This window comes from Bison bison, unplaced genomic scaffold, assembly GCF_000754665.1.
Source record: "Bison bison bison isolate TAMUID 2011002044 unplaced genomic scaffold, Bison_UMD1.0 scf7180017864388, whole genome shotgun sequence".
Lineage (NCBI taxonomy): Eukaryota > Metazoa > Chordata > Mammalia > Artiodactyla > Bovidae > Bison > Bison bison.
Genome location: NW_011494960.1, coordinates 236,371 through 260,934, shown reverse-complemented (window position 1 = coordinate 260,934; position 24,564 = coordinate 236,371). Strand labels below are relative to the sequence as shown.

General features: G+C 37.6%; 1 protein-coding gene across 1 annotated transcript in view; it reads left to right on the top strand.

Annotated features, from left to right (window-relative positions):
• Window positions 1-562: 562 nt before the first annotated feature.
• The window catches only part of LUZP2 (leucine zipper protein 2), a gene marked incomplete at its 3' end in the record, with an annotated part of 243,185 nt that continues 219,183 nt past the window's right edge, over window positions 563-24,564 (top strand). Inside the window, exons 1-5 of the mRNA XM_010858468.1 lie at window positions 563-571; window positions 634-747; window positions 7,722-7,792; window positions 14,308-14,389; window positions 21,801-21,863. Coding sequence (XP_010856770.1) covers window positions 563-571; window positions 634-747; window positions 7,722-7,792; window positions 14,308-14,389; window positions 21,801-21,863 — 339 coding nt within the window. The remainder of the gene's footprint in view (window positions 572-633; window positions 748-7,721; window positions 7,793-14,307; window positions 14,390-21,800; window positions 21,864-24,564) is intronic.

The following is a 24,564-nucleotide window of genomic DNA, read 5'->3' as shown; positions in this document are numbered from 1 at the left end:
GTATGATAGATAAGTCTTTCCTTCATGATAATAGTTAACAAGTCTGTTCAAACTTCACTGTAATTACTATAGTGACTGACTGATTTTTAGAGGCATTTTGCTTTGTCCAATACTTCTTTAGTAGTAGTAGAAATTTGAAAAGGGATGCCTTTTCAGTGGACTTCATTTCCTACAAACCAAGGGTGAAGAAAACCCCCTCCATTCTGTCCTGGTTCTACCCAAGTTTGTCCCCCAGTGTCAGAATCTATCTAAATCTCTGAGCTACATTGGTTCCAATCAAACGTCTTGCTGTAAAGCTTGAAAGACCTGAGAAAAAAGTGTGGTGATGTCATGGAAAATATCTGTATTTACAGGTGGTATCTGATATACTATGTTATAGATGCAAAAGATGTGCAGTGTTATTCTGGAAACTAGCCTGGCTAGTTATCAATGCAAAATAAAATATTGTTTTTAAGCTGCTTTTTTTAAAATTCCTTTTTAGATGAACTAATAAAAATAAAACATCCTAATAATTAGGTTTCAATTCATCTAGACTTTGCTTAAAATGCAAGGGTTTGTGATCATGGCCAAAGTGGGTAGAACCAAGTGAAGAATTTGGGAGGCCCTCATGCCTTTTCTTTCTGTGTTAGACAGGACTATGAAGAGCTAGAAAAGCAGCTGAAACGAGTCTTTAAGGAGCGAAGCACCATCCTCCGTCAGCTGACAAAGACATCAAGAGAACTTGATGGAATTAAAACCAACCTTCAGGTGAGATGAAAACTAATTTTCTCAGCAGCCAAGTATAGGGAATCACCTAGTTTGTCTCAGTGGACTGATACATGAAGACTTCCACAATTTTTTTTTTACCAGTTTGAATATATTCCTGGGCTTGACCATGGGAGTTATTATTTATTATTATATGAGCCTTGAAAAGAAATGTCATTTGAAATGCAGTCTAAGCATCCAGGAATGAGAAATTTGGGTTCTTGGCAAAGCCCTCAGTTTCTCACAGCTTCTAAGATCAACTTGACCCCTGTGTGTTTTATATTACAAAATGATGAAAAGCAATTATGGCCAAGACTTAAATGAATATATAAATGATCTCTAGGAGAGAACTTTAAATTCCACAAAAGATAGTTCTGAAAATTCTTTGATAAACCTCATTACTACAGTGGGTAAATCCTCACATCCTGTCATCTGTGAAAATGGATTAACATTCAGTGAAATCTCAAGTAAAAACCAAACACAATACCTATACTTGAAAAGTTTCTGAAATATCTGAGAATATATTTTAATATTTTCCTTTAACATTGTAGTTATTGAATATACAGTGTACCCCAAAACCTTTGCATGTGTTATAGAATTTAATTCTCATAATATACCAATGAGAATAGGCATCATAAATGTGATTTTTCTTGTTATACATGAGGAATCATGCTTGAATGTCACAAGGGAAGCCAGAATTTAAATACAACCAGTCTGACTCAAACTGGTCTGTTAGTTATTTCCCAGAAGCACGTTTCTGAACCTTGCGTAATCACCATTGTTCTTAGCTTTCTAGTCCTGTGACAGCGACGATGGTGTCAGTAATCACTGCGGTTGCAGTGTATTGAATATGGTCTCTTGTGTTAGGTACTCTTTCTTCATTTTTTTAAATTAATTTTCACATGATAATTATGCATGATTATTATTAGTCTCATTTTATAGGTAAGAAACAGAGTTAGAAAAGGGCTCGGAAACTAAGAGCACGAGGACAGCTGGGAGATAGGTCTGCTATTTTGAAGCCAACACCCAAGCTCACATTCCAGAAGCTGTATTACATCTTGAGAACATGAAAATAGAAAAATCACTTAGACTCCAAGAGGACACAGTGACAGGTAGCGTGCTGGTGACAGTGCAGGAATGACAGTTCCACGGTGGAAGTATACACGGAGCATCAGGGATGCACTTAGAGGATAAAAATGACTGTGTATTGATTGCCATAGGAAGCCGATGCCAGAACTGTACCTTTTCATTAAGTGGAAATTCAAAAATTGCACGAGACAACAAAGGATATTTGACACTTGCATCTTCTTAGAGAATAGAACATCTGGCACTGAGAATTTTCTAAGCATGTAGTGAAAGAAATGCCATAAGCGGTCATCTTTAAAATATTTGCAGGGTTCTCAGTCTCTCTGGACCTGTAGCCTGTTCAGTTCGGTTCAGTTGCTTTGTCGTGTCCGACTTTTCTCAATCCCATGAATTGCAGCACGCCAGGCCTCCCTGTCCATCACCAACTCCCGGAGTTCACTCAGACTCACGTCCATCGAGTCAGTGATGCTATCCAGCCATTTCATCCTCTATCGTCCCCTTCTCCTCCTGCCCCCAATCTCTTCCAGCATCAGAGTCTTTTCTAATGAGGCAACTCTTCCCATGAGGTGGCCAAAGTACTGGAGTTCCAGCTTCAGCACCATTTCCTCCAAAGAAATCCCAGGGCTGATCTCCTTCAGAATGGACTGGTTGGATCTCCTTGCAGTCCAAGGGACTCTCAAGAGTCTTCTCCAACACCACAGTTCAAAAGCATCAATTCTTTGGCGCTCAGCCTTCTTCACAGTCCAACTGTCACATCCATACATAACCACAGGAAAAACCTTAGCCTTGACTAGACGGACCTTTGTTGGCAAAGTAATGTCTCTGCTTTTGAATATGCTATCTAGGTTGGTCATAACTTTCCTTCCAAGGAGTAAGCGTCTTTTAATTTCATGGCTGCAGTCACCATCTGCAGTAATTTTGGAGCTCAGAAAAATAAAGTCTGACACTGTTTCCACTGTTTCCCCATCTATTTCCCATGAAGTGATGGGACGGGATGCCATGATCTTCATTTTCTGAATGTTGAGCTTTAAGCCAACTTTTTCACTCTCCTCTTTCACTTTTATCAAGAGGCTTTTGAGTTCCTCTTCACTTTCTGCCATAAGGGTGGTGTCATCTGCATATCTGAGGCTATTGATATTTCTCCTGGCAATCTTGATTCCAGCTTGTGTTTCTTCCAGCCCAGCATTTCTCATGATGTACTCTGCATATAAGTTAAATAAGCAGGGTGATAATATACAGCCTTGACGTACTCCTTTTCCTATTTGGAACCAGTCTGTTGTTCCATGTCCAGTTCTAACTGTTGCTTCCTGACCTGCATACAGATTTCTCAAGAGGCAGGTCAGGTGGTCTGATATTCCCATCTCCTGAAGAATTGTCCACAGTTTATTGTGATCCACACAGTCAAAGGCTTTGGCATAGTCAATAAAGCAGAAATAGATGTTTTTCTGGAACTCTCTTGCTTTTTCGATGATCCAGTGGATGTTGGCAATTTGATCTCTGGTTCCTCTGCCTTTTGTAAAACCAGCTTGAACATCAGGAAGTTCACGGTTCACGTATTGCTGAAGCCTGGCTTGGAGAATTTTGACCATTACTTTACTAGCATGTGAGATGAGTGCAATTGTGCGATAGTTTGAGCATTCTTTGGCATTGCCTTTCTTTGGGATTGGAAGGAAAACTGACCTTTTCCAGTCCTGTGGCCACTGCTGCATTTTCCAAATCTGCTGGCGTATTGAGTGCAGCACTTTCACAGCATCATCTAATTACAGCCTAGGAAATTATTTGAAAGAAATGTATCATTTTGTACACAGTTACCTTTTTAAAAGAGTAACAAGTCAATCCCTAAATGTACTTGAAAATTTTATTTTTTTTAATTTTGTTCCAGTCATTGTACAAGGTGAATTTTTAAATTTTTTCTTGCTAAATCTCCTTAACAATATCTTCACAAAATTATGATAACTTTTTTATAATTTTGAAATGAGGAAACAATATTCAAATAGGTCAAAGAAATTTCCCAAAGGCATACATCTAATAAGTGAGTAAATATTGCTAATTGTACATATTTTATTTTCCCATAGGGCTTCATAAAGATATGATCTTTGTAAGTCTTGTTCATCTCTGTAACCATAACACCTGAATGGCTTAGTAATACTCATCAGTCAATAAACATTGTATTGATTAATTATTAGATATATCAATCTTTCGGAGAAGGCAATGGCACCCCACTCCAGTACTCTTGCCTGGAAAATCCATTGGATGGAGGAGCCTGGAAGGCTGCAGTCCATGGGGTCGCTAAGAGTCGGACACGACCGAGCGACTTCCCTTTCACTTTTCACTTTCATGCATTGGAGAAGGAAATGGCAACCCACTCCAGTGTTCTTGCCTGGAGAATCCCGGGGACAGGGGAGCCTGGTGGGCACAGAGTCGGACATGACTGAAGCGACTTAGCAGCAGCAGCATATCAATCTTTAGTATCCTCAAAGTCATCAAAATTATTTTCCAAGATGTGCATCTCACTTCTCTGCTATTGCTGGGGAAATAATAATTTATTAAGTGCTGTCCTGCTCTTTAATTGCATACACTTTGCAGAGCCCCATCTGTCTAACTATTCTTTGCCTTTATATTTCTTTATCTCATATGTTGTACTTTTTCAATTTCTTGAAGAAAAGGTGGTGACTTTTTAATTCTGGTTCCCTTTACAATGCCAGAGTATAGCAGATAGCCAAATGAATAAACATATTTATGCAAAGTTAATTCACACATCTATTATCCCCTTTGAGTTTTCCAATAACTGTCTACTGTTGTTGTTCAGTCATTAAGTTGTGTCTGACTCTTTAAACCGCATGGACTACAGCTTGCCAGGACCCCTATCCTCCACTGTCCTCTGTGGCTTTTCTAAATTTTGTGTGTAATAGTTGTTCAGCCGTGTCCAACTCTCTGCAACTCCATGGACTGTAGCCCACCAGGCTCCTCTGCCTATGGAATTCTCCAGCAAGAATGCTTGAGTGTGTTGCCATTTCCTTCTCCAGGAGACCTTCCCGACTCAGGGATCAAACCTGGGTCTCCCTTAATTGCAGGCAGATTTTTTACCATTTGAGTTATCCGGGAAGCCCTAAATTTGAAATCCCACAGTTTATCTAAATGTTAGTTCAGTTCAATCTGTAAGTGGTGTCCGACTTTTTGTGACCCCGTGAACTGAAGCACACCAGGCATTCCTGTCCATCACCCACTCCTGGAGTTTACCCAAACTCTTGTCCATTGGGTCGGTGATGCCATCCAACCATCTCATCCTCTGTTGTCTCCTTCTCATACTGCACTCAATCTGTCCCAGCATCAGAGTCTTTTCCAATGAGTTGGCTCTTTGCATCAGGTGGCCAAAGTATTGGAGTTTCAGCTTCAACATCAGTCTTTCCAATGAATATTCAGGACTGTTTTCCTTGAAGATTGACTGGTTTGCTCTCCTTGCAGTCCAAGGGACTCTCAAGAGTCTTCTCCAACACCATAGTTCAAAAGCATCAATTCTTTGGCACTCAGCTTTCTTTATAGTCCAACTCTCACATCCATACATGACCACGGGAAAAAACGTAGCCTTGACTACACGGACCTTTGTTGGCAAAGTAACGTCTCTGCTTTTTAATATGCTGTCTAGGTTGGTCATAACCTTCCTTCCAAGGAGCAAGTATCTTTTAATTTCATGCCTGCAGTCACCATCTGCAGTGATTTTGGAGCACAGAAAAATGAACTCTGTTACTGTTTCCACTGTTTCCCCATCTATTTGCTATGAAGTGATTGGACCAGGTGCCATAATCTTAAGTTTTCTGAATGCTGAGCTTTAAGCCAACTTTTTCACTCTCTTCTTCTACTTTCATCAAGAAGCTCTTTAGTTCTTCTTCATTTTCTACTGTAAGGGTGGTGCCATCTGCATATCTGAGGTTATTGATATTTCTCCTGGCAATCTTGATTCCAGCTTGTGCTTCATCCAGCCCAGCATTTCTCATGATGTACTCTGCATGTAAGTTACATAAACAGGGTGACGATATACAGCCTTGATGTACTCCTTTCCTGATTTTGAACCAGTCTGTTGTTCCATGTCCAGTTCTAACTGTTGCTTCTTGAGTTGAATATAGATTTCTCAGGAGGCAGGTCAGGTGGTCTGGTATTCCCATCTCTTGAAGAATTTTCCACAGTTTGTTGTGATTCACAGTCAAAGGCTTTGGCATAGTCAGTAAAGCAGAAGTAGTTTTTCTGGAAATAATCCCACAATTTATCACACAAGGAAGTTAAAAGGCAGATTTTGTGACCTGCCCCGGGCCATATGGCCGTGATGCACTTTGAAATGTAAATTAGATGGTTAGTGATTTCCCCTCAACCCTCCTCTATCCTGTTTTCTTCATCAAGCTATTCTTCCCAAGGGCTTCCCAGGTAAAGAAACCACCTGCCAGCGCAGGAGATGTAAGAGACATGGGATCGATTTCCAATTCGATCCCTGAATTGGAAAGATCTCCTGCAGAAGGAAATGGCAACTCACTCTAGCATTCTTGCATGGAGAATTCCATGGACAGAGGGGCCTGGCAGACTGCAGTCTATTGGGGTCACAAAGAGTTGAAGGTTGCTGAAGCGACTTAGCTGGAATACATGCACTCTTTGCAAATAAACACAGCATCTTTTATTGGCTATTTCCTAATAATGACCTCAATCATTTTAGGAAAGATTCTTCTTTTGTGAAGTTCACTCTACCACATGCCTATCAGAACACTTAACTTACTGTATGAAAATTGTTCGTAGCTTTAGGATGAAAAATCGGTGAAGGCAGACACCATGCCTTTGATGTTAAATAAATATTAAGTAAACAAAGTGTTTGCCATTCTTGTTAATGTTTTACTTGTCATAGCTGCTCTTCCTACAAACAATATTATTATCTCTATTTCAACTTTTAACATCAAGAAGGATCTGTTACCATGTTAAATAATTTATTGGGTATAAATAAGAAAGTTCTTAGGGAAGGCTTAACAAGACAGCTTACCTAATTAGAAAAGCTCAGTGGAGTTCTCTGTTTTGATTCACAGTCTATCAATGCTAAATTTGCCAGAGTAAATAAAGACTAATGAGTGAGGTGGTATTTTTTTCCCTTAATCCACTATCTATACAGTACTATTACAATTTGAACTGGTCCTAGTTTTTTTTACATGTATTCTAATGCATTACTTATAAATAATAGATAGACACAACCAAATAGGTACATGCCATTTGACTGCTTTGATTTTGAATGTATTATTATTTAGCTTATTTAGAGAAGTCTTTTATGTCTCCCTTTGTTTGTAGAAACTATGCCAAAACAAGTTTCACATGCCTGCAGAGAACATGGTAAAACTTCGAATGAAGATCAGATAATATATTTTATATTCCATTATGGAGCTACCCTGGTGGCTCAGATGGCAAAGAATCCTGCAATGCAGGAGATTGGAATTCAATCCCTGGGTCAGGAAGATCCCCTGCAGAAGGGAATGGCAACCCACTCCAGTATTCTTGCCTAGAGAATCCCATGAACAAAGAGTCTGATGGGCTACAGTCCATGGTGTTGCAAAGAGTCGGACACAACTGAGTAACTAAGCAAAAATACAGGCATATTCATTTAAAAAGACACCTAAATATTTGGAGAGTACTTTCTCTTTCACTGAACCTCTAAAGACTGAAACTCAGTTCATTCCCTTTCACTCACTGTAGCACTTTCCCTAGTTGGTGTCATAAACTGCGCGTCCTGAGAGCCAAGGGGCCATCATAGCCTCATTTGCGCGTTCTTATTTCAGGGCACACCTTGTGCCATAAACACAACAGTAGAGTCAGCTTCAATCTATCACCTGAATAAGACTTCCTTTTCCCAATTTTCTTATCAGAATTTGAAAAACGATGAGATATCTGCTAAAACTGATGTTCAGAAGCTTCTGGAAATAGGTCAGAAACAAAGGTAAGGCTGTGTTCTTTCATTTTCTCAGTTCTTTTTTCCCATCACCAAAATTCATTCAGCAACTTCACATGAATAAGTTTATTTTAAATGCATTCATCTCTTTATAACCTTATTTACATTTTAATATATGAGAATCTTGCTCAAATCACTATATATATATATATATATATATATAGGGTGGCACTTGAGATTCTGTATTTCTAGTATGTTCCCTTATGATGGGTGATGCTAATAGTGACCATGCCTATATGCAGATCTCAATTTAGCTATTAAGGATCTGGAGTATGTTCCTCTATTATCTTATAAGACGGAGCCCATCTTATAAGATAAATCTGCCCATCAGTATACAGATCCGACAGCTTTGACATAGTGGGCCATTTTTAATAGTATCACAACTTGATCCTGGTGATAATTGGGTTGGTAAGGAATGGGGTAATTTTATTAATAGCATAATAGAATTAGAACATTTTTATTACTCTTACTTTATTTTTTAAAGGAAGTGAAGTATGAGCTAGATTTATACCTAGAATTAAAAAAAAACCTTATGACTTGAAATTGCTTGTCTAACAAACACATAAAAAAACCAAGGTATTATAAGGTAAAAAAGAGCTAGCCTTTGTTATTTGTTATACATTTATTAGAGGCTCTGCTGGTTTTATATATATACATACATTTTTTATTTCAATACAATTACAGAGTAGTTATTATTGTCCCCATTCAATAAATGGGAAATTGTTGCTCAAAATGCTTAAGCAAGCTGCTGAGAGTTGTATTAAATTGGAATTTGCTCTGCTGTATCTTACCTACAGTCACACCCTTTCAAGTTAGTTTGCCTAAATTTATTAGTTTGCTTCCAAAGCAGAAAGCTGTTTAAGAAGCTGGCAGGCACTACACTATGTACCCTCTGCTTACCATCTTGTATCTTCTCCACTGTCTTTGCCTCTTGATCCAGAAACCTCATATCATTGAGGCAATGACATGTTAAAAATACCAAATCGAGCATCTCATCTTGACTCTTTTCGTATTTCAATGAAATCTTTATTTCTTGAACATGAAATTCACTCCAGAGTCCAATATTAAAAAGATCTCATGTAAAATATAGGTCTGAGCATATTTTCAAAAGTACATAATTTTAACCTATTTTTACTGGTTTGAAATCATCCACCTTTTAAAACACATAAGCATTTGTGGTTCACTGAGTTAGTGGAGAATTATAAGCCATATTTTCAATAGGAATAGCTAATTAAAGCAGACCAAGTGTCACTGAAAGTTATTAGCTTTGCAGACTCTCCCACGTTTGGAAAAGATAATTAGCAAAAACATAAAAGTAGAAATGACTTCTGCATAATCCATGTGCAACACCAATGAGGGATTGCGTTGACTGAAGAGGACAGAGTGAGTCAGGAAAGATTAGAAAATGAGGCTGTCATACGTAGACCGGGGCCATTCTTGAAAGTTGGCTGAAAGTGGACTTCAACAGAAGGCTCATTTAGGTAGCTCTGAAAAAGGATGATATCATGTAAAATGAATTTTAGGGGAATTATTCTGACAACATCGTTCAAGGCAGAAAGAAAGAGACATAGACCAGGTTGAGAAAAGGTAGCCTAGAGAAGAGGACAGAGAGATCTCATCAGCGAGCCCCAGGGCGTGAAGACAACAGCGTCAGTGTTTCTTATTGCGCAAGAAACACAGATGAAGAGACAGGCTTATGCATGATGTGGAAAAGGAAAAATGTATTCCTTTAGTCTGCTGCTATTTTCTTAAGTTATCTAAGGCTGCTTCTACATGACACTCAAAATATCCATGCAAACAAGGAAAAATATGACTAGCAGTATTAAGAATTTCAGGTCATCATCATATTTGGCATGGTATATGAATGGCAGATGATGGGCCAAGTCTTTCAATGAGTGGATTAAATGGAGCAAATATTTTGGAATTATGCTTTCCAAGTTTCATCCAAAACTATAAAATTTGCTTAAAATGCGTAACTTATGTAATGCACAAAGTCAGAATGGAAAATTCAAATAAATCACATACCAATAGATGATTTCTCAAAAGTATAATGCATTTGATATGTGTTTTTTTTTCTGTTTCGTTAGAGATATATAAAAATTATAATTATCTGAATGTGAAAGAGGCTATGTATCTCATTTCCAAAGTAAGAGAGATTGATAAATAGTAAAAGAGAAAAACCTTCTCAGACTATAAATAGTATTAACTGGTTGCAAATTTAGAAGTATTATCAGAGCTGGAAAGATTATAATGTATTGCAGATGCCATCTAGGTATATACCCGATTCCCAGTAATTCTTTATCCTCTGGGATTATCACCTGGTCCTTCCCTTGAGAAGTGGTCTCTAGACTACTTTTTATCTGACTCTGATATCACTGGATACAGTTAATTAGCTCAAGGTGGCCAGCAAAACAAAACTGAATCAATTAGAATTTCCCTCTTGGAATTGTGTGCCAAGAAGCAACTAATGAAATCTCTCTGTTTAGCTGTACCAGATTATAAGTAAGTAAACTCAGAGGATATGAGGTGGCCATAAATAACCAGGTACAGCAGCATGTCTTTCCACCAAGAGATACAGAAAAAGGAGTGTGTGTGGGTGTGCACACACGCACACAGAATTTTACATGACAGAGAGAGAAAGTTGCATTGACTCTTGATTTTTACATTTACAAAAATATTTAGACAGCCTAGGCAATATTCATAAAAGGATCTTCAAGTTGATGGAGAGCCTTTTAAGCCATACCGTGTGAGGAGTGAGATTATGCAACCACAAAATAGAGATCCTGGGGGATAGAAGAGTACTCAGTATTTTGGAGAAGGAAATGGCAACCCACTCCAGTATTCTTGCCTAGAAAATCCCATGGACAGAGGAGCCTGGTGGGCTACCATCCATAGGGCCGCACAGAGTCAGACACAACTGAAGCCACTTAGCATGCATGCATGTCTTGAAAATAAAAAGGAATGATATATTTTACGCTGTACAATGGTTGCTGGATAGAGATTCTGAGAAAGCAGTTTTGGACTCTGTGTACTAATGGATTTTACTATATTGAGTTCTCTGAAAAGGAAAAGAATGCCTGGGATAGCAGCAAGATTTCTTTCTGTAATGTTACTGCAATACAGGCTGGTAACCATTCGAAAAAAATACCTTCCTGTAGGGTGAGGCATTTTTATGTTTATAATTGGAAATGGAAGATGTGTGAAAGAGCTGCCTTTTAAAATTCCTTGTAACCATGCAATTCTATGCTGAAATATACTCAGCATTGGAGAAGCCTGTCACAGTTCTTTAGAATTCAAGTTTCAGTTCAGTGCCAGATAGGGACCTAGAAGAGCTCTATCCTGTGCAAATCTACTTGGTGGACAGGGATGGTCCTTGAGCAAGTCAGCAAGAATTTCTCATTGGAGTAAAACTCACCAAGTTTGGGGGGTTTGGGGACACCTAAAGCATGAGAGCAGTGAGAATGTGCAGAAATAAGCTTGAAAAATCTAAGAGTAGATGGAGATATTCAACAGTTTCAAAAGGACTGCTTTGCCATTCTGGTGGATAGCTTTCCTTGCTGTGAAAATGTGCAGAATTCTGTTTCTCCAGTTTTTGTTAACAGCTTTTGCAGTTTACTTTTTTTTTCTTACTCCCCATTGCCTATAGATGTCAGTATACGGGTATTTTTGAATATATATGTATATATATTGGATTTTATAAAATTTATATTTTATAATTTAAAACATGTGTATCACTTTAAAAATAAAAATGAGAATTTTAAAATCCAGAAGTAATGAATAATTATTATAAGATTCTAATATAAAAGTTTTTAGTTGGAAATATAGTATTCCTAGGGCTTCCCTGATAGCTCAGCTGGTAAAGAATATGCCTGCAATGCAGGAGATCGTGGTTCGATTTCTGGGTCAGGAAGATCCCCTGGAGAAGGGATAGGCTACCCACTCCAGTATTCTTGGGCTTCCTTGGTGGCTCAGATGGTAAAGAATCCTCCTACGAAGGCAGAGACCTGAGTTTGATTCCTGGGTTGAGAAGATTCCCTGGAGGGGGATATGGCAACCCACTCCAGGATTCTTACCTGGAGAATCCCCATGGACAGAGGAGTCTGGTGGGCTAATAGTCCATGGGGTCACAAAGAGTCAGACATGACTGAGCGACTAAGCACACAGATCATGATAGTCCTGTTCTATTTTTATTCAATACTTGTTGAATATTTGAGCGTTAGGAATAGAACGTGGATCCTTCTGTCCTTTTTCTCTCTGTCTCTCTCCCTCAATAGAGGTATTATAATGACTCTAGAATTTGAGCACTTATGGTCCAGAACAGTTCCGCTACCTCTTTATGCATCGGTTTTCCATTTGCAATAAGATACTACAATTTGATGTGAAGTTTATTGAGTGCCTGGTGTACTATAAGCCTACAATATAGGTAGACATTCATATTATATTATGTCACAAGTGTTCTTTGTGAAAAATATCAGAAGCAGTCATGGAAATCCAGATTTTAAGTATCCGTATATGGCACTTTGGGGGCTTGCCAGGTTGCACCTATGGTAAAGAACCCGCCTGCTAATGCAGGAAACTTAAGAGATGAGGGTTCAATCCTTGGGTCAGGAAGACCCCCTGGAGAAGAAAATGGCAACCCACTCCAGTATTCTTGCCTGAAAATCCCATGGGCAGAGGAGCCTGGTGGGCTACAGTCCATAGAGTCGCAAAGAGTCGGACACGAATGAATCAACTTAGCAGTCAGCACATGTGACACTTCATTCTAATAAACAGTTTTAGTAAATGAAACCTATTTGAGGCTGTAATGGAAACTGAGATTTAAAATCCACTTTAAACGAAAGCATATTAAAGTTTTAACCAATCACGCATAAATCAACTAAGAACCAAAGTGATGTAATTATTTTATAACTTGTCCCTATTATGTTTTGCTTTGGTAAACAACATCCAGATTGATTCCAACAATCGTATAGACTTTCACGGATAGTCCTAAAACTGAGAGTGTGACCTAGGAGTTTCTAGATACGAAAACTGGAGGCGTCATTAAGTTCTGCGGGAAAGAGCAGCTTGCGTTTGTGCAGGATGTGCTAGTCAAAGAATGAACACAGGGACCTCTAGTGGTACCAGTGGTTATGACAGTGATCTCACGTGTGCCGCTGCTGCTGCTGCTAAGTCGCTTCAGTCGTGACTGACTCTGTGCGACCCCACAGACGGCAGCCCACCAGGCTCCCCCATCCCTGGGATTCTCCAGGCAAGAACACTGGAGTGGGTTGCCATTTCCTTCTCCAATGCATGAAAGTGAAAGGTGAAAGTGAAGTCTCTCAGTCGTGTCCGACTCTTCGCGACCCCATGGACTGCAGCCTACCAGGCTCCTCCGTCCATGGGATTTTCCAGGCAAGAGTACTGGAGTGGGGTGCCATTACCTTCTCCGGATCTCATGTGTAGTGAGTGATTATTTTCCAAGTATTTTGCGTGCCTTATTGTCTTCTAAACCTCACTACAAATCTCCGAGGCAGTTCTGTCATTGTGCCCATTTTATGGATGGATAAAAATGAGTCTCAGAGTATACTCTCCTATTCCATAGTCTCCCTATTGTGGTTACACACCAAGAAAATATTTCTGTTCCAGAAGTTATCTTTTGGCTCTAGACTGGGAATTTTAGTCTGTACGCTAGGTTTTCATTTGGTCTTTGCTGTTGCTTTGAAGGAGTTTAGTCCTCTAGCCATACTTCACACACGGCAACACTTAACACACATACTTCACTCATATGCTGTTATCTGCTGTCTGAAGTGATAGCTTAGATGATAAAATGAAGGCACAGAAAGATAATAAAATCTGTCATAATTGAGAAAATCCTAAACCTTTGAAGGAAATGCGTATTTATGAAAGTATGTAATTTTTAATGTGAGACAGGGTCCGTATGTCCTAGTGAGCTTGAGACACAATGTACCTATGTGTGAAGACATGTGTTTTTTATTATCCCCAATAAATGAGCTTTCACATTAGAAATAAGTCTTTTTTTCTCTTTGTCTTTACAAAAACTCTCAGACCTTACACAAGATGTCTAAAACATAATGCTTTAGATTTAGTCAACTGGGGCATCCAAGGAAATGATCATTTTATCCTATCAGCAAGTCTATGGTAACTGTTTTTTTTTCTTTTTTTTTCTGAACAGCATATTCATACCCTAGCATGCTGTCACTAAAATTAGCTTTCCAACTCTTAATTATTTTATTGATATGATTTGACACATTATGCAGCTCTCACAGTGGGATTCTTATGAGGCACAAGAGCAAGGCAATTGCTCTTAAATGCAGCTTGCTTTTCGAGCTTCCATGGGAGACAGTAATCTTTACCAGAATCCTGAGATGCATCCTGTATATTTAACTCTGTCTCTATACTTTCTAGTTATGTTTCCTAAGTGTATATGTGCAGTGAAATCTTATTTCATAGTGTACAGATTTATATTATGTCTCTCTTTTCCTCTCTGTTTTCTCCTAAACAAGAGAACAAATGAAGGCTCTCCAGGAGGCCCTGGAAAGTCAGCTTAAGGAGACAGCTGACAAAGCAGAAAAACAAGAGGCTACTGTAAGTGTTTCTTTTTTGTGTCCTTTGCTTGGGAGCTAGAGAATTGTTCATTTATTTTTTTCCCCCAAAATCACTATTGAACAAACACACCTCTAACAAATGAAAATACAATAAATAAAACATCATCACCAAGATTATAAAACGTGCTTCATCAGCATTCATTCCAAAAATAATATGTATTTGCTTCTTAGGGGTCTACTAATTCCCAACCCTTATTTATGAATGAGAAACTGAGGACAGGAGTGCTGGTGTCAGGCCCCATATCAGCAGCCCTTGGATTTGGGATGTGACCTTGAACTAAGTTAAGCTATACAGAACCCTGAGCCATGCCCTACAACCACTGAATAGATGTCTTTCAAGGGTGGGGCTACACCATCTACCTATTTAATCATCTCCACAGGTGATCCTGATACACCCCAAGGTTTAAGAATGAATCTTCTCTCCAGATTTTCTCTCTCAAGATGATGTTCACTTGACCTTCATATTTCAATTTTTATGACTAATATTCCCCATAAGCAGGAGGGAGAGTGGTCTGGATAGTAGTGCTGAAAACTAGATTTCTACCTGTTCCCCCTTTATGTACAACTTATGGGGATTGAAGCTTTTATTTTATTTGAGGGCCTGAGTCTTTTTTAAAGTATAGTCTATTAATTAAAATTATAAGGTATAGTAAGACCAACAGAAGGGCTTCCCCGGTGGCTCAGTGGTAAAGAATCTACCTACAATATAGAAGCCACAGGAGGCACAGGTTCGATCCCTGGGTCAAGAAGATCCCCTGGAAGAGGGCATGGCAGTCCACTCCAGTATTCTTGCCTGGAGAATCCCATGGACAAAGGAGCCTGGTGGGCTACAGTCCGTGGGGTTGTGAAGAGTTGGACATGACTAAAGCAACTCAGCATGAGCACACAAGAGCAACAGATCAGAAAATGACTCCATTTGGAAAGATAGTTATTTCCCACAGTTTCCGAGAAGGGTGACATGCCACATGACCTGGGACCATGCAGGGAAGCCCCAGGTCAGTCCCGGGGCAAATGAAGGTGGAGAAACTGTGGACAAGAGCCTCTATTGTGGTTTCCGTGGGAAGGAAGGGGTTAAGCGAGGTAAGCTGGTCGAGGATTGGCCAGTTTGAATGATTTCAGCAGGCTCTGCGACATAGGGGCTGTTTGTCAGGTTGATTATATGGGACCCCAGCTCCTTTGAGAATTGGCAGAAATGCCTGCCTTTCTTTTGCAAGGCCTCCTTGAATAATCTGAAGTAGAGTATAGAATTTTGCCTCTGAAACTTAGCCCTGTCTGTCATCTGGAGTAACTGCTTCCTGGAGACAGTCTTTGTAATAATGACTGGATTTTCCTAGGCACAGATTTATTTCCTGTTAATAAATTCATTGTTATCTGTCCAGCCCACCAGTAAAGATGAGTGCCTTTATTCTTCTCTGTTATGCCATGGCAGCACTCACTGCTAACCTAAACCTACATAGAGTGCACCCTCGTGTCTAGCTCTTTGGACATATGCGTGTGCTAAGTCACTTCAGTCATATCTGACTCTGTGCAACTCTATGGACTGACTGTAGCCCACCAGGCTCCTCTGTCCATGGGATTTCCCAGACAAGAATACTGGAGTGCGTTGCCATGCCCTCCTCCAGGGGATCTTCCAAGTCAGGGATTGAACCCGCATCTCTTAACGTCTCCTGCATTGGCAGGCAGGTTCTTCAGCCCTGGTGCCAACTAGGAAGCCCTTCTTTGGACACACATGTCACATGAAAGAGCAGACACATTTTTAGCACTACTGTGTCGATTCCTCCCCTCAAAATCTGACCCCGTGTACTGAGTGACCCTAACTGCAATCCCATTTCTGCCTTGACTTATCATATTTAATCTCAATTTGTGCATAGCCCAGTCATAAATAATGGCATTTAGACCAGAATAGAAGTTTCCACACATACTATTTTCTCAGATTCTCACAACAAAATGGCACACTATTTTTTTTATTTTTTTTTTTTACTGAAAGTGAATAACTGTTGCTTGTATTTACACAGTTAATATTTAGAGAAGCCAAGGCATGGACCTGTGTTTACTCTAATATGTTACACAAACTGTGTCTAACATCCCAAAAAAAGAAAGCTATAATTTTTAAAGGAGCTCAGCAAAAGCTAGAATAGCCAAGTATCAGAATAATGGGGACAAGGGATGCATAGTTGGGGAGAAGAAGTTCTCTCTCAGAACCCTTCTAGTGCTTTTCTTAAAATTCAGCATTGAATCTTGAGGGAGGATTTTCCTCTCCCACCCCATAATATTGTACTGAGCCAGAAACTCCCTAAATGTATTCATAACCTAACATGTGCTACAGAATAAGAATAGAAAGAAAGAAAGAAAAGAAAGGCTCCTCTATCCATGGGATTTTCCAGGCAAGATGGAAATGGCAAATGGAGTGGGTTGTCATTTCCTTCTCCAGAGGAACTTCCCGATCCAGGGATCGAACCCAGGTCTCCTGCATTGCAGGCAGACTCCTGCATTGCAGGCAGACGCTTTACCATCTGAGCCACCAGGGAAGCACAGAATAAGAATATTCAGGTTTAAATTCCTAGTGGTTCATCTGTACACGTGTGCTCAGTCGCTCCAGTCATGTCCAACTCTTTGTGACCCCGTGGACTGTACCCGCCAGGCTCCTCTGTCCATGGGATTCTCCAGTCAAGAATACTGGAGCAGGTTGCCTTGCCCTCCTCCAGGGGATCTGCCCAACCCAGGGACTGGACTCGTGTCTCCTGCATTGCAGGCAATTTCTTTACCCACTGAGCTACCTGGGAAGCCCAGTGGTCCATCTATTGTCTATAAAATTAAGTTCTTTAACCTGCAAGTTTCCTTATTTGAAGAATTTGGGGAATAATTCAAATTAAAATAACATGCATGATTACCCTAAAATTGTTATCTGGCATATAGTTTAAATAGAAACTAAATTTAATCTACTCAATAGAAAGAAAACAATTGTAATAAATAAAATTTCCAATTGAAAGAATAATGTAGGCAAAAAATTACTGATAGCAAAAGTTTCAATGTATTTTAATAAGTGTTTAAATAAATAGTTAAACAATTCCTTATGTTTGGAAAATATATAAAACATTTCCTAATAACTCTTTAGTTACTAAGAAATAATAAAATATGTAAAGAAATAATAATAATGAAGACACTATGTGCCAGTGTAATAGTTGAGGTAGATTCAGAGCTTTACATGCATTTTTTCCAGAAAGACAGTACTAGCAACAAAAATTCAAGAAGTTGAAAAAGCAAAACATCAGTGTAAGAAAGAGAGTATTATAAAAGTTGGTGAAGACAACAATAAAATAGAAAAAAAAGGATTTTTAAGTTATTTGAAAAGACTGATAAATAGGCTTTGAGAAAGATTAAGAATAAAAAGACTCCAATTTTAAAATGTTTAATTAAAAGAGAGCTAATAGTCATAACAGGAATTAAACAAAATAAGTTATTATGAGCAACAGGTCACTGGTACATTTAAAATGTATATGTAAATTTCTAGATGAATAAATATAAAATGCTAACATTTTTGCAAGAAGAAATGTAATACTTGAATAACTGAATACATTCAAAATTTTATTATGCTGAAAGACGTCTTTTCCCATATATTCCAGGGCTAGAAGGTGACTTCTACCAATTTTTAAAGATCAGCTAATTTCAAATATTGACTAATTTGCTTCAGTTGTGTCCAATTCTTTGTGACCCCATGGACTGTAGCCCACCAGGCTTCTCTGTCCATGTGATTCTCCAGGCAAGAATACTGGAGTGGCTTGCCATTTCCTACTGCAGGGGGTCTTCTCGACCCAGGGATTGAAGTCAAGTCTCTTATGTCTCCTGCACTGGCAGGCAGGTTCTTTACCACTAGCGCCATCTGAGACCCAATTTCAAATATAGGCAAATACTTTCTGAAAAAAAGAAAAAAGGTTGAAAACTTTCATCTAATTTTATGAACATCATCATTTATGATTCCAAAATCAATTAATGGCTATATATATAAATTAATAGCTATTTTTATATTAATGAATATACATGTAAAAATTCTATAAGAGCAAATTAAAGATTATATTAACAAAATATATCATCAAGATCAATGAATGCAAACACCTGTGGAAATAAATGATACTTGTCTTTTGAAGGAAATGTGTTTGTGCTTTGAGTTGAATGATGAATAAGTCCTAAGTCAAAGTACAAAAATAGATGACAGAAAGCTTAACAAATATGGGAATAAAATATATTTAATTAGCAGAAGTATGTGTTTTTTTTTAATGTTTATCTGGTAGAATCTAGAAAAAAATAGATTTCATACTACTGGGACTCCTCACTTCCAATCTCTGGTAAAGACTCAAAAGGTTTGTGCTTTTTCTACTTATTGAGGATTAAATAAGTATATAAGTTTAATTGTTACAAATAATTCAGTGATTATTCTTTCTGCTAGAAAGACTCTAGTTGATATAGTTTAATGTTGGATAAGAAGGGGACAGTGAGAAATTTAAACTGCTCATTCCCAACTAGAGGGAAAACATTTGGATTTGATATTATAAATATTGTCATGACTTAGGAGCAAATACTCTTATGTGCTGCCCTTCATTACATATCTGATTACTCTGCCTTTTTCCATAAAAGAAGACTGTATATTTTATGCAAAAGATGTTGCAAATACCCATATTAGTAAGTCCGACTCTGTGCAACCCTATGGACTACAGCCTGCCAGGCTCCTCTGTCCATATTTTTCCCACTCCAGGCAAAAATACTGGAGTGGGTTGCTATGCCCTCCTCCAGGGGATTTTCCTGACCCAGCAATCAGAACCCTAGGGATAAAACTCACATCTTTTGTCTCCTACATTGGCAGGTGGTTCTTTGCACTAGCACCACCTGAGAATCCCCAGTAAGTCCATAGTAAAACATTACAAAACTTGAAGGTGATAGTACATTTAAATCACAAAATATAAAAGAAGACAAAATTTTGAAAATTAAAATGAAAAAGCATTTTAATGAAAATTAAAGCTGTCTTGATCTAATTCCATTTGCAAATAATTTTTATGAACATGTGAGCATCTGTTTTGATCTCTAAGCAGATAATGGAGTAGCAAATCCTACAAACCGTGTCCCGTATGAAAAACCTAACAAACAGCAAGAAAGGATGATCTATCAGGTGTAGCGGAGTAATTAAATCCATCAATGCTCTCTGGATGCATTTCACCACTCTTGTTAATGTTTATGGCTTAACTTGCCCTAAGTGAGACATAATTAGTACGAAGGCAAGAATTAGCTTCAAGCTCTGACTCTCATTAAGAATAAGGAATTATGGCCATCTATCCTTTACTCAAGGTAAATAAGTGTTATGTTCTGTCTCTAGGAACTATTTCACTTCTGATTTTCCAGGAATCTTAAAACCTGCTGGGATTCTAGACCAGTGGTTTCAAAATGCTATGACGTTTGAATATTCTGAATGTATTGTAGGTCCTGAATAATTGAACATTGCATTCCCAAGTCTCTGTCCTTTTTTTAGTCTTGACATTGCAGTATATCTTCATTACACTGTTAATTAAAGTTAAGTGTTAATTATGGAGAACATATAATAAATAGTATCAAAATGTGAGGATTTGGGGAAAATTATGGCATCACTGATGAGATAATATGAGATCACTGTCCCCATGGTCCCTGATGGCTCAGATGGTAAAGAATCTGCCTGCAATGTGAGAGACCTGGGTTTGATCTGTGGGTTGGGAAGATCCCCTGGAGAAGGAAACGGTAACCCACACCAATATTCCTGCCTGGAAAATCCCATGGACAGAGGAGCCTGGAGGGCTACAGTCCATGAGGTTGCAGAGAGTTGGACACGGCTAAGCGACTAACACTTTCACTTTCATGGCATCACTGAAACACCAGGTTGTTCATACAAGCAAGACAGCTTTAAGTAGTTCATAACCAAAACTAAAGACAAATCTGTACATACCAAAATTTTCTGGTGCCCATTAAGTACTGAGGTAGAGTATTGTAAGTCCTGATGGTTTGCATTTCTTTTTGTAGTTTGTGTCTGACTCATACTCCAATAAAATTTTTTTAATTAAAAAAAAAAAAGATTTGATTGTAGTGGTGGCCACTTAAAGAGGCAACTACTCCAATAAACACTTTGCCAACCACTGACTTGAAGAATCAGCTGTACCTCCCACCTCTGCTCCCCAGTGAGCCATTTTTTTTTTCCCAGAGGTTTTGGTTAATTTAAGTTTGTTAACTAACCTTTGGGGCTTCTTGATTTTTGTTTTGTTTAGTGATTTTCTGTTCTGCACTTTAAATCACCACTCATATTTTAAAGTCACCATAAAGAGTGAACATTCTGAAACCCTAGGCTCCCACCCTCCACCCCAATAAAAGCAGAACCCCAGGTTCATGGACTCCTTCTCGCTCTCTCTCCTCACAAACTCCCTCCAACTATACCATGTAATTTCCTGGACTCATAAGTCATAAACCCTTATTTTTTTTTTCAAACTTTCCTGATGGTTATTGCTGAAGGCATCTTGCAGTGATAAACAGAACCACAAGAGTTGGTCTAGTCCATAACAGTGGTAACCAGTAAGTTGATACCAGCCCGGAGCAGTAGAAACGGGTATAAAAGCTATTTTGGGGGAGACATATACTACTACTTTGCACACATATCTAAGTTTGATTGTCATCAAGTCCTTCTAGTGATAACTTTGTTTTATCCATCAAACTGAAATGAGTATAACTCACATTTTCAGGTTGCTGTCAGTACCTTCATGATTCAAACTTAACTTTGAAAATTGTTATGGCCGAATGATGGACATAGTTCTCAGGCTTCTGCTTCTATTTTATATGTAGTTTGACCATCAAAAATTGTTTGATTTAGATTTTGTTACCATTTGGTTACAGATTTCAACAATATTGTATATAGGCAGAAACCTCTTGGTTTCTTTAGCACAGTATTTATAAGGGTCCATGCTTAGGTGAGGAGCATCACTGTGCAATTCCGCTCATACTTGGCCATGTGTCAGAAATACCTGGAGAGTGTTTTAATAAAAGAAATTCCTAGGCCCAACCCTAGACTCTAGCTGTGTTTAGGAACCATATTTTTAAAAATTAAGCTTTATACCGGTGAAAGAATCATAGTCATAATGTGCATTTCTCAATTAAAATACAATATCTCATTACATAAGAAAAAGAGTATTTTTATATAATTAGCAGATATATTTATGAATTGGGCAATAAAAGTTTGGTTAATGAAAATTTTAATCCTTTGTTCTTTTTCCATATTTGTTGACAGAGATAATCATTAGGTTATACTTCAAAAATTGTAAAAATAAACATAAAAGCTATAGAAATGAACGTGAAATGCGTCTACATAGTATCCTCTTTATTTTCAGATTAATTTTCTAAAGACTGAAATGGAAAGAAAGAGCAAAATGATTCGAGATCTCCAGAATGAGGTAAGACTTATTTTTTAGGGAGTTTTATGGAAGTCAAAGAATATGCACAAATACAAATATTGATTTGCCATAAACTTTAGAGTATTGGTCACATTTGATTTTGGCCTTTAGCTGTGTACTAATGGAGAGAAATTATTATAAGGTTAAGAATTCCAGAGAGGATAATTCCTAATTTACTTGTGGTATGTGTGATATGTGATATCACAAATGTGATAATGTTATTAGTTCATAATCTCCAATTTATTTATCCTTCTAATAATATTTTGTTTTGACAATATTAAAAATTATTTTTATTTCATAAATGTATTTATCTACATAATTCTGGCACAGGAGCTGATGAAGAAAGTTAATTAGAAATGGACTTCATGTTAGGAAAAGCCAATCTAGAATCAAAAAATTATGTGAGATAATTTTAAACTAAAGAGACTTGAATACAAGCAAATAAGTTGTAACTACTCTCCTTACAGTCTTTAAAATATAAGGACCCTATAAAATGCTGTGTGCATTTTTTTCTCTTTTGATTTTTTTGTCTATCTTGTTATACAACTACTTTATTTTCTAAATTTTTTCACATTTATATTCCACCTCTTTATGTCTTTTTTTCTTGACTGCAATTAGTTATGTAGGACTATTAAACCATTAATTAAACTATAATTAATCATGCATCTTCTTTGATCAACCCCACTAGGTTAATTTTAAATCTCAATCAATTGCTTTACCCATTACTATTCTCCTTTACTTTCCTTCCTTCCTTACTCCCTCCCTCCCTTCTTTCCTTCTTCAGTTTTTTTGTTGAAGCATTGCAGCAACAGATGAGCTACATTATTCCTAAATTGATACTACTTTTATGTCCAGGTTGAAAAACACTCTTTATAAATGTCTTGGTATCAAGATTTAGCATTTGTCCTCTGATTATTACATTAAAATGATTTATCATACATGCAAAAAAATGATAAAGGAAAACAAGGAAAGTTTTAAGTGGCTTTCTTATGATTCTGTTATATTTCCATTTCTTGCTAATGATTTTTTCCTCTAACTCTTCTGAAGAAAGTCTAATGAGATGAACTTGATAATGTTTTTCCTGAGGCCTAAATCTTCCTGGATTTAATGTTTATAGTGGAAAATGTCAGCAAAGTAGAGTTACTGAAACACTGGGCTTACTAGATAATTTCTTGTTCACTGGGGCTCAGAGAGGGCTAGACTACTCAAGTCTAAAACTTACCATGGGCTAGTGCACTGGGATGACCCAGAGGGATGGTACGGGGAGGGAGGAGGGAGGAGGGTTCAGGATGGGGAACACATGTATACCTGTGGCAGATTCATTTTGATATATGGCAAAGCCAATACAATGTTGTAAAGTTAAATAAAATAAAATAAAAAAAAAATAAAAGTTACCATGGGTCATTTAAGGTAAAAGGAATATTTAAAACAAAATTAAAACCATTATTAAAATCAGAAAGAAAATACATCTGGGTTTGTACACAGACACCCATACACATACACACAAAAATATAAACTTGGTTGTATAATAATGAGAGGATCATGGGCTAATTTATATCTCTGTATATGTATTATCAGTTAACATTTAATCATAGATAATTTTTTTTTAATTTAGAATTCAACCAGTGAGGAAGCTTTTTCATAATCAAACTATAAATTATTCATAACAGGTACAGATGAGGATTAATAAAATATTTTATTTTATTAATAAAATAAATAATAAATAAAAACAGGGGATATGTTTTAAGTTTAATATTAATTTTCTAGTGTGTAGATTAGAATAATTCTAAAAGCAGTACAACTCTTCAGAAGTAATGACTGCCAAATGTAAGTCTGATAAGTAAATTTGCTCTTTACTTTCATCCTATTGAAAATCTGCAAGATGATAATTGATAACCGGAAAAAGTTATTGACTTCTCTAACAAAACCTAGTGATGAACTTCTAAACTGAATGCTTTTAGTTTAACTCGTTTGTATGAATTCCTTAAAATTTTAGATTTATTGTTTTGACAAATAATCATTATGTAGAAATTGAACAAAATAATGTATCCATACTCTACACAGTAAAAGTATATGGATGTCCACTGCCCAGAAGATTTTTGTTCATAAGTAAGAAAATAAAAAGGTAAATTGATTAAACAAAATGTGAAGCGGTGAGGGAGATCATATGCGTATAAAGGGATTTGGGGGAGAAGATTGAAATCTCGTGAATGATGTCCGGCTCTAGGTGAGTGATCACACCATTGTGATTATATGGGTCATTAAGATCTTTTTTTATAGTTCTTTCATGTTTTCTTGCCACTTCTTCTTAACATCTGCTTCTGTTAGGTCCATACCATTTCTGTCCTTTATGGTTGCCATCTTTACATGAAATGTTCCCTTGGTATCTCTAATTCTCTTGAAGAGATGTGTAGTCTTTCCCATTATGTGTTTCCTTCTATTTCTTTGCATTGATCACTGAGAAAGGCTTTCTTATCTCCCCTTGCTGTTCTTTGAAACTCTTCATTCAAATGGGTATATCTTTCCTTTTCTCCTTTGCTTTTCACTTCTCTTCTTTTCACAGCTATTTGTAAGACCCCCTCAGACAACCATTTTGCCTTTTTGCATTTCTTTTTCTTGGGGATGGTCTTGATCCCTGCCTCCTGTACAATGTCACGAATCTCCATCCATAGTTCTTCAGGTACTCTGTCTATCAGATCTA